This window comes from Camelus dromedarius, chromosome 4 (genome assembly GCF_036321535.1).
Source record: "Camelus dromedarius isolate mCamDro1 chromosome 4, mCamDro1.pat, whole genome shotgun sequence".
NCBI classification, from domain to species: Eukaryota; Metazoa; Chordata; class Mammalia; order Artiodactyla; family Camelidae; genus Camelus; species Camelus dromedarius.
Genome location: NC_087439.1, coordinates 92,361,198 through 92,371,959, shown reverse-complemented (window position 1 = coordinate 92,371,959; position 10,762 = coordinate 92,361,198). Strand labels below are relative to the sequence as shown.

At 51.6% G+C, this 10,762-nt stretch overlaps 1 protein-coding gene across 1 annotated transcript in view; it reads right to left on the bottom strand.

Moving 5' to 3' along the window:
• Positions 1 to 229: 229 nt before the first annotated feature.
• Positions 230 to 10,762, bottom strand: part of INPP5D (inositol polyphosphate-5-phosphatase D) — a 114,040-nt gene continuing 103,507 nt past the window's right edge. The window contains exons 24-27 of the mRNA XM_064485272.1: positions 9,261 to 9,357; positions 7,100 to 7,366; positions 2,409 to 3,030; positions 230 to 1,425 (exon numbers count right to left, since the gene is read on the bottom strand). Coding sequence (XP_064341342.1) covers positions 1,423 to 1,425; positions 2,409 to 3,030; positions 7,100 to 7,366; positions 9,261 to 9,357 — 989 coding nt within the window. The 3' untranslated portion in view covers positions 230 to 1,422. The remainder of the gene's footprint in view (positions 1,426 to 2,408; positions 3,031 to 7,099; positions 7,367 to 9,260; positions 9,358 to 10,762) is intronic.

Below are 10,762 nucleotides of genomic sequence, written 5' to 3'. Positions count from 1 at the left end.
CTGCAGGATGCCTGGAGTCCCATGATGATGTGTGACGTCTCCTGCTGTTCCTGGTCCATGCCCAGCTTCAGACTCATTCTGTGGAGTTCCCTCGGTCAGGGCAATGCTGGCCCATCTCTACCGTGAACCTTGACACCTTCCCCTCCCCGGGCTGCTGCTCCGCAGCCCCGACAGCCTAGAAGCAAGACTGTGGCTGAATGTCAGGAAAATACGCCACGCAGATGGGAGCTAAGTGAGAAAGGCACAATTTATTGGTCATGCAAACTGACACATATGGGGATGTGGGGTGCGTACCCATTTCTCTTGCACTCACACACACACTTCTGCATTTGGTTTCCTACATTAATTCCGTTATGTCAAAAAGCAACACAAGAAAAGACATCACCAATCTAGTTTCCTAGTAACCAAGAAGCAGGGCTGAAAGCCACGGAGTTCGGAAAGAAAAGGTGGCACCGTTTTGGGAGCAGGAAACGGAGAGGCCTGCCCTCCCCAGCAGCCAGGCGGGAGAACTGGCTTTTAGGGGCAATGAACGGCAAGGACTCTTGCATCAGCATAAGGAGCTAAAGCTTAGAGAGTGTGGCTCATCCCATGGCCTGGAGGTGGCTGCCTGTCTGGAAGAGGGCACGGGGGACCTGGCACCAGCCTGGCATCATCAGTCCTCTCTACTGGAGAGTAAGAGCTGCTTTCCTTCTTCTTTCGACTAAAGAACTGAGAGGACCCGGAGAGGTCCCAGCTCTCCACGCCAGCGCTGCCAGACTCTCATGGCTTTAGCTAACGCAGTTTGTATCACTGAAGCTAGACAAGGCCAGGTTCACTGTACCCTAAATTAACCACCCTCTCCTCAGCTCCCTAGAGGTCAAGGCCTGTCTCACTCCAGGGGGGCACTGGCCTTGATTTTTAATGCTTTGTCCAAACCACTCAGGACATACTGTTTTGAACCGGAGGGTCTGGGAATGTGGTTTTGGTTGGCTGAAGAAGACTCAACTGACAATGTTTGTAAAGCACTCAGCACGGTACCTGGCACATGGTGAGTGTTCCATACATGTAGCCATTATTATTATTAATATTATTATTATTATTTATATCTCTACCCACAAATCAGCGCTTTAGTTCCTTTCTTCAAAATGGCGACCGGAACAAAGCTCTTGGGTTCCAAGTACCAAGATCAAGCTGGGGGCCCAGGTGTGTGGGTTGTCTGTTGTCTGTCGGGTGAGCTTTTTCTTCTAACCTCAGCACTTGGTGCCAAGTTTCGCAGCCAGTGCGCTCTGCCAACCGCACAGAAACTAGGCCCTCTCCTGAAAGTCACAAAGCCCTGCAGAGGAAGCTTGGTAGGAGGAACACACAGGGGGTCCCGAGACAGGGTCTCAGCGGCTTCCTGCTGCTCCTCTGAGCTCCCATCTCGCTGGCAGCTCACCGGGGGCTTCACTGCGGAACAAGAACAGGAGAAGACAGTCAGCGCTGCATTCTCTCCAGGCCAGATTTAACTAGAGGTCCCGATGTCCCTGCAGGTTATGAGTTACATCAGGGCTCCTTTAACGCAGTGCTGAAGAGAGCCAACACACTGTTCTCAGTACTTACATATGTTCTGACCTATATTCTGATATACACATATATATGTATGCATAGGAATATATAGTAATGATATATGTAGTAATACGTACTATATAGAGAGTAATGATAATCCTCCCTATAAACCTACGAGGCAGGTTCCACTGATAGTCCCCTTTTTATAGATGAGTAAACTGAGGCTCGAGGCACAGAGCCAAAAAGTGGAAGGGCTGGGATGCAAACCCAAGATGCAAACAGTCTGGCTCCAGAATCTGTTCTTAACCACTATTAGTTTTGTTCAAACAAGAAATCTGTTTCATAGGAAGGAAGGGGACACTGTGTCTGAAGTCTCTAAAACACTGGGAAATTTTAAAGCACTGTAATGTAATGTAGTAATGATGATAATAATGAAAGAAAATGAAATATAAAGGATCTGAGCTCTTTGCATTTATGGAGCCTTATTCCTGTGGGCCTTTACCCACAGTGGGTCCTTTAACCCTTTCAACGTAGGAGCAAGGACTTTGAGGACAGGTGGGTTCAAATCCTGTCTCCACCCCATTTCTGATACACAGCTCCCAGAACCACCGTTTCTTGGAACCCACTCCTAGGCCCCATCCTCATTATCACACACATGCACACGCACTCACCTGCATGGACGAGAGCCCAGGTGCACCCGAGCACACTCCTAGGCATGGTGGTTGAATCACACGCGTGCACTGGAGCGTACTCCTGGACTCGCTGGTGCTCTTACACTCTCAAGCACACCAGCCCACGTGCTCCCGTATCACACGCACGCGCACACGGTGGCGGGATCAAAGCGCCCCCGCATGCGCACAAGCCCGCCCGCGCCCCGAGCGCACCTGCATGGCGGCCCTGCCGAGTGGCGCGTCCTCGGGCCGGTGCTTGGCGTGGTAGGGGAGCTCGGCGTTCTCGCGGTAGTCGCGGCCCTTGGAGTGCTGCAGGTGCAGGACCGCCGGGCTCTTGACCGGGAGGGGAGGCCGCTGCCCCGGGGCGGGCGGGGGCTGCTGGCTCAGTTCCGACCTGGAAGGCTTGATGGGCCTTTTGGCTGGCACCGGGACCTGCGAGCCGGCGGGGGCCTTGGGCTTCGCTTGGCTCTTGTCCCCGCCCGCCGGGCGGCCCTCGTTGGCGGAGGACGAGCAGGTGAAGGAGCGAAGCCGGGGCGTGGGGCTGAGGAAGGGCGCGGGCATGGGCACTGGCGCGGGCGGCGGCTTGCCTGCCCCCTTGCTGCCCTCCGTCTCCGGGGCTTTGGAGAGCAGGATGCTGGGCGACAGGATTCCCAGGTCCGGGCAGGGCGGGGGCTCCTTCCTCAGCATTTTGGGGGATTCCTGCTCTTTCCGGGGAACCAGCTTGGGGAAAGAACTCACAGACCCATACAGCGGGTTCTCAAACATCTCGGGCTTGGTCAGCTGCGGGTCCTCGGGAAGCAAAGGTTCACCTGCGCTCTTCCCCACGTCGCCGGGCCTGGAGGTGGGAAAGAGGACACACAGGCAAGAAACACCGTGGGGAATGACTGCTTAATGCGTGTGGGGTTTTCTTTGGGGGCAGTAAGGAGGTTTGGAATTAGATGCTGGTGGTAGTTGCACAACACTGTGAATATACTGACTGAATGGTACCGAGTTGTTCACTTTAAAATGCTGTGCTTCACAGATATATAAAACAAACTTAATGGTTACCAGGGGAAAAAGGCGGGGTGTGGAGGGGGTAAATTAGGAGTTTGGGATTTGCAGATACTACTATACATAAAATAGATAACAAGGTCCCACTATATAGCACAGGGAACTCTATTCAATACCTTATAATAGCCTATAATGAAAAAGAATATGGAAAGGAATATATATATAACTAAACACTGTGCTGTATACCAGAAATTGACAACATTGTAAACTGACTATACTGCAATAAATGCTATGCTTTATTTTATGTTATGCGAATTTCACCTTGATTAAAAAAAAAACTTTTTAAAAAATGATAGGAGTATGTACTGTGTTACTCAGATACTGATGATCTCACAGGTAAGCTCAGCTCTTGCCTTGGATGTTTTCCACTAGAGAAACTGTCCACATCGGAGCATCAGTGAGCAAGGGGGGCTTTACTGAAGTGATGTGGGGGCTTACTTGGCACCCTCTATACCAAAAAAACCCCACCTGCTCCATCCTCATGAGAGACGCCTGCCCTCCATAGCTGGTCCCCCACCACAATCACTGCTGCTAAGAGACCTCCCTTCCTGGCTTCCCCCAAGAATCCTGCAGCCTCTCCTCTGTGTCTCTAGCAAATTCTACTCTGACCCTCAGGGGAACAGAAGCTTTGCAGGCAACCAGACCACCTGCTCAGTGACCACCTATGCTGCTTGAGGGTCCCAGGTCAAGGAGCGCCATTTAACACATGTGTAGGAGCCCCCCGAGCATGAGACACTGCCCCAGGCACAGGAGGTCACCATGAACCAGACAAAATCTATGCTCAGGGGGCTGACGGTCCCTATTAACACAGTATTCTTTCCTCTGAATAAACTCCTCTCCCTGGAAAGTGTGATCTCCTTCGTGTCCTCACTCAGAGTAAGAAGGGAAAAGTGGCGTTCATGTTGAAAATCAGAAGCAACCTGGAGAGATGCATTGGAGAAACAAGCCATTAGCAAGAAAATAGGCCTGTTTGACTCATGGATGGAGAAGGAGCTCCATGCTGTACCCAAAGTAGGTGAGAGCTTCCTTTGTTTGTCTGTTTCCTGATTTATTACTGCTCTTACTGGAGGTGATTTCCTGCTGAGCAAATTATGAGAACCAAGAATGGGAACACATTTTACTTTCTGGCCAACGGCACACTCTCCCAGGGGAGTGTTTTGGGTTCTGTTTTCCTGCAAAATAAGGAAGCTGTTATGAAGAAAATGTGGGTCCCTTGGAAAACACACTGAACTGTTGAGGCCCTGATGCCTCTTCCTGATGGAGTGTGTGCTGAGACGCTGCTCAAAGGTGCCAGACAGCCAAGGCTAATGGACTCTCTGGGGGAGGAGTTGTGGGCAGGGGACAAAGGCGAGATGTCATCCTTACACAGGTGCCAGTGAGCTGAGATGATGTGAGGTGTCGAGGAGGCTAGCCTCAGGGACATGCCAAAGGGGGCCCCAGACTGTAGACTTGGTGTTTTGCTCATTACTCTTTGGAAAGATCTGGAAGCAATTGCATAACCAGAAATGTCAGGGCCTTAAACAAAGACTTTGGAAGGTACCTGTCCACCACGGGCCATCCTCTACACTGCCCCTCAGTCCTCAAAGACCTTTGCCATATGTCGGCCCAGGGAGGCGGGGGCAGGAGTGTGAAAGCGGCATTGCCCAGAAGTTCTGATGAAGAGGCAAGGAGAAAAGAAAAACGCATCGCCTTCCCCTGAAGCCCACCCTCAAAGACTGAGCGAGGAGGGGCTCGCCTCAGAGAATGCAGGGCAGGGCCTGGAAGAGGATCCTGGATGCAAGCCTTCTGGTGACTGCAAAGCTCGCACCCCTGGGGAAGGAGCAGGGAGATGGGGCAAGTCAAGTCTTCCCTTGAGGAGGGGGCTGCTGTCCCTCTCAGAGTGGGGAAGGCTTGGTAGGGGTGAGGGAGATGGGAAAACCCGCTCTCACAGCAGCCACGGGGGTGGAGTACGGGGACCCACGCCCAGGGCACAGAGTCTATTCCTGTGGCCAAATGCACTCCTCAGACTCCAGAGTCTGCTCTTTCCTATAAAAGTGAAACACTGAGTAGGGTCTGAGCAAGGCCCCCTTTCTAACCACACGACTTCAGTTCAGGGGGACCAGTCGCCCTGGTTTGCCGAGGATTCAAGCAGTGCCTCGGACATGGGATTCTTACTGCAAAAAAGAGGACAGTCTTGGGCAAACCAGGACGTCTGGTCACCCTACTTAGTTGCAGGGCGGACTGGTGACACCCACTTTTCCACAGTCTTCATTCAGGCCGAGTAGGGGGTCGGGAGCAGCAAAGAGGGCTGCAGCGTGGGTTCTAAGCTCACACCTCAGAAATGAGGTGATTAGAGGCAAGAAGCTGGCAGCACCCACGCCTGGGAGCTGTCCCCATTCTAAAGCTGTGACCCATGAAACTGGAGGAAACAGCTCCCCACCCGGTTCCAAGCTGTGTGCTGTGTTCCAAGTTATTAGGCACAAAGGGACATTTACTTTGGGAACTTAAAACATTTCACTTAAACGGTCCCCTTCTTCTTTGTGGTTGTTTACAGCTCCTTTCCCCGGGGTCGCCAAAAAGAAGACCTTTGCCAAAAAGGTGCCTCAGCACCCACCGTACGGTGGCTTTTGTCCTCATTTATCCAGGGGAGAAAACTGAGGCTGTTTCTCCCTCTCTGATATTTCTTATGGAAAGACCAGAGTCCACAACATTAACAAGTTCTGAAAACTGGAGGTACAGAGACAGGGCTGAGCTTGAGGGCAGGTCTTGTGCTGTCCCATCCTCCTCCCTCCCTCCGTCCCTCCCTTCATCTGTCCAATTTTTTTTTTTTAAGAGAAAAAACTTAAGACAGAAAATTGTAAACTTTCAATCCAGAGGAAACCCCAGCCAGGCCAGCCTCGGGAGGGCTGGAAGTGGCGGGAGGTGAGGGGAGCGGTGTTTGACAACATGCCCTTCCCCGGCTCTTCACACACACAGAAAATGCCGTGAGGAACAGAGGATCAGAGAGGGGAAGACAGGCCCTGAGCGATGCTCTGAAGTCCTTATAAACAGTACAGGCAGCCCCCAAAGGAAGAAAATGCTAATGGTACTTTGCACATCTTCAATCATTGTTAATTAAGATCTGTACCTTTAATTTCTGTCTGTTCTATGGTTACTAGGAGCACAAAAGGCTCCCAATAATCCTGCGTTTCCACAAGACACTCAGGCATGGGGCTGCTTGGTTAAGGCACCACTGATCAGAAGTGGCTGCCCAGGCCAGGCTACTCCCTGGCTCCCATCCTCTGAGCACGTACAGCCTGGACCAATTCTAGACGTGGGTCAGCTTTCTCTAACGGCTGGGTTTTCCCTGAAGTTTCACAGCCAGATCCCCTCCCTCCCTGCAGGCTGGCTGCTCTCCTCCCCTTTGGAATTCCCAGTCCCTGCTTTTTCTAATCAGTCTTAACAGAAGAGACCGGAAAGATGCACATGGGAACAGCAACCTTCGTGGTTGAGGAGAGACAGGGGAACTCGGAGCTGGGGAGGGACTCCTACATGGAAATTCCCACCTCTGGTCCCCTGGGCCCTCCAGGGAGTGGGCGATGGATGAGGTTCACTGCTTACAGAAATGTGTTTTTCAATGAATGTCGTTTTACAGGAGTGTGTTTTTCTTTGGCAGTATGTTTAAAATGTTTTATCCTATTTTTATAAAACCTTTCAAGGGTAGGAATTGGAGATTCCACAAGCATTTCTCAAGTGCCTACTGTGTTCCAGGCCCCAAGGATGAGTCAGTGACCCAAGCAGACACACATCCCTGCCCTCACACGGCTTCTCTTCTAAGCAGGATTCCTGGTGGTGAAAACCCAGGGAAGGGAGAGGTCTTGGTGAAGAGGACTCACCTTGACTCCTGCGTCCTGGGGCAGGGGCCTCGGGTTGCTGTGGATGATGAAAACTTCTTCGGTGATATGGGCGGCTGGGAGGGTGGGGTCGGAGGGCTCTCTCCCCTTCCAGGCCCCAGGGAGGAGTCCTTGAGTGGCTGTTCATAGCTCCAGGCAGTGGGCTGTTGGTCAGGGGACAGGTTCTGCTTCATGTGCCCAAAGGGCCCAACCCCCATGTAGTTGGGGTTGATGATTTCAGTGATGCTGGAGCCACCACATGGAGGGACCCTGAGGGGCAGACACACAAAGTCATACCTCAGGGCTCCTCCAGGTCAGCACCAGCCTGAGGACAGTGTCCTCTGATGTCCCTCAGGGTTCCTCAGGCTCTCCTTAATTCCTTCACTTCTGGGGTAGTGCATTCATTCATTCTTTCATTCATACAACAAAGTGGTTATTGAGTGCCTAGTAACACTAGGGCCAAAAGGAGGAAATTTGGTTGTAAATGAGACAGCCACAGTCTCTGTTCTTGTGGAACCAACATATGATGGGAGAGACAAACAGAACAAGCTCAGTGACAGAGATGACATATTTATACCCTGCAAAGTCTGACTGAGAGTAATTAAAGGGGCAGAGACAGACTAGCACATGGTTGGGACCGCCTGGGCACAGGGCGGCCAGACAGGGCCTGTCTGAAGGGAGGGAGAGGAGACAGTGATAAGAGTAAGTGCAAAGGCCCTGTGGTACAAGGGGGATGACCCATTCCAGGAACAGTCTGAAGGCCTGTGAGCAAGAGGTGAGAATGGAATGAGGGGGCCGCTGTGGACAAGCGATCGTTGGGGCAGACGGTGGGGGCGGAAGATGGAGCCAGTTGGCTTGCATGTTTGTGAAGCATCAGAATGAACACAGCCATGCAGGCCTTGGGAAAGATGAGTGTGGAGGTCACAGAAGTCAAGGCTGGAGCCTCTACTGTGGGGGAGTTAGCCTAAAGCAGTTAAGGGATGGCCAGACCTAGTGAGGTAACCCTGAGACACCACTGTGCTGCCTCTCGGTGACAGAAGTGCCATCCTTCCTTGTGAGACAGTGCTCTCGGGAGAGCAGACTGAGTATACAGGTTGTAACAAATGCTCCCCAGCTCCCATCTGCTCAGCCAGCCTGGTTCTGGGCATACCGCACTCCCATCAGTTCATACCTACTTAAGAAGTAAGTGTAAATTCTAATACTAGTCAAATGGGAAATAACTGGTTGACCTACACTGGTCCTGATACTGGAGTTAAGCAGACATTTGAGAGCTGGGATGCCTTTGTTGAGGGGATGGTAGTAGGAGAAAAAGACTGAAAGGGATACTTTAATGCCCACGGCTACAACTATCAGAAGTTGGAAGTGGACTGGGGAAGGGCTGGAGGTGGGAGTTGCTGTGCATGTGGGGGGAGGTGGGGGGGAAGGACAGGTAGTGGGGGCTGAAAGGAGGCGGGGAGTAAGCTGGGCTCTGCCGCAGCTTCTAGAATTTTGCTTGGCTGCCTGGCACTGCTTTGTCCCCTTGGCAGGTGAGCTGGTCTGGAGACCATGACAACCCTTGCTGGCTTGATTCTGGAACTTAAGACTGCATCAATGAGCTGAGGTGACGCTGGCCCCTAGTGATGCAGACTCTTGATGTCCAGATTCTTCCCAGCCCAGGCTCTGCCAGGAGCAACCCGTGTGCATTTTCCTCCAATGATTTTACCCCTTATTAACAGGACGGGACTTTTGGACATGGAGCCATGACTGCTGATGTCCCCGGTCCACAGGAAATAGGACGACTGTTCCATGCTATCATCTCTGCAGTCGCTTCCTCCTGGACTGGGCATCTTTCTAGTAGGCTGTGAGTTCCTAAGGCAGAGACTGCACCTAATGAGCCTTGGTTTCTCTAGAAGCTGACACATAATAGGTGTTCAGCCAGTGTCTCTTGAACTGAACTGAACTCTGCAACAGAGAAGAGTCTCCCTGGCCTTGTCACAATCACACCAGCCTCCCCAGAGCCCGGGGTTTGTGGTCAGAAGCTTCGGAGCCGGAACAGCGCCTCTCCAGCCCGGAGCTTTCTTTCCCCCTCAGGCCTTGCGTTCTCTCTGCTCCATGTCCCCTCTCCTGGGTCCTGGGTCTGCAAAGCCACGCTTATTTGTAGTGAAGCCGCCCACCCCAGCTCTACCTGTTGACAGGCTCCCACTGCTTCATGGGGTCGTGGCTGGTGAGGCTCTTCAGGGACTTGGGCCCAATGGACTCATCCCGCTCTGTCTTCACAAAGTCTGCAAAAAAAAGGGCCAGGAAAGATCATGTGAGGGGCCCAGCCCCCAGAGTTTGGGCTGAGATTTCCACTGGCTTGCTGAAGCTAGACAGTGAATAATGGCTGCCTGAGGAAGGGGCTAAGCAAGATTCTGAGGCCTCATGTGAGGCTGGTGATTGATTAGTTATGCCTGCTGTGGCTCTGGAGGGAGGAGAGTTGGTGTGTATGACCGAGAGTTGTCATTTCATGTGACATTTTCACTTGTTTGTGTCAGCAAGGGGTAAAACAGGCAACTATCTCTTAGTAGCTCTGAATAAAACAAATATAACAAGGTGGCTCTACTGGAGTATCTGGTGCCCAAAGCCAACCTATTCACGAGCTTCATGGGGAACTGGGACCCTGTCTTCATATCTGATTCTGGTTTCCAGTTGCAAGGGTGCCAAGCCCCCTCAGGTCTAGATCCTGCTAGAGAAAGGAGCTCCCAGAGGGCAGAACGAGGAGCTGCATCCTGGGGAGGCGGCACCCTCGATGGCCCAGAGCCTTCCCAGGAGCAGGGGCGCCAGACTGTCCACTTGCAGTGAGTCTTACTGTCTCACTGTTCACATGAGAGGCAGGACCCTGTCACATTTATGAAGACACGAAGCTTAGCAGTGGCTGAACCTGCACTTTCCCCTTGGGCCAGCTACTTACTCAGTGTGTGACCTCCAGCCAGCGACTTAACCTCTCTGTGCCCACCTACCAAACAAGGCTAACATCCAGCTCTCAGAGCTATTGTGAGAGATAATCAAGATGATATTATAAGATGACCATTTCACACATCATGTATAAAATGAAAACCCAAGATGTTTTAGGCATTGTTATTTGCTTTTGAGCAAGAATTAAAGCAAAGAGGAAAAGGAAAAAAATGACCTGTTGCCTGTGTGAAAAGGAAAAAAAACTTGATTAACAAATTTTGAGGAGCTCTGTGCCTCTCAAATGTTTTATTTTTTCAAGCAGGGAAGTTTTCACATGATGGAGACTATTGAGAAGGACACAGGTTAATTTCCAGGTTTCAAAAATGGATGCACAATTCAGAGAAAATTACAAATTTCTGTCTGTAGACTTCCTTGAGTTCTCCCTATGTTATGAGCACTTCTTGGCCACATTTCAATACTCTCACAATGGAGCAGTGACAATTCTCATCCAAGAGATGTAGCATCTGAAATTAGCTAGTGGAAATCAGTAGGGTCTCCTCTGGGGACAGATAGGGGCTGGCTCCCCGAGGCTGGCATCTCACATGGGGCAAGGAAATGCCTGTGGTGAGTATCTGTTTCCAAGCGTGGCTGCATTGGTGTCACTGCTGAGAGTCCCAAGAAACGCACCCTCCCAAAGGCCAGCCAAAGTAAGCAAGTGGTGTTGAGCGGGACCGAAAGACTGAGTTCAAGTTC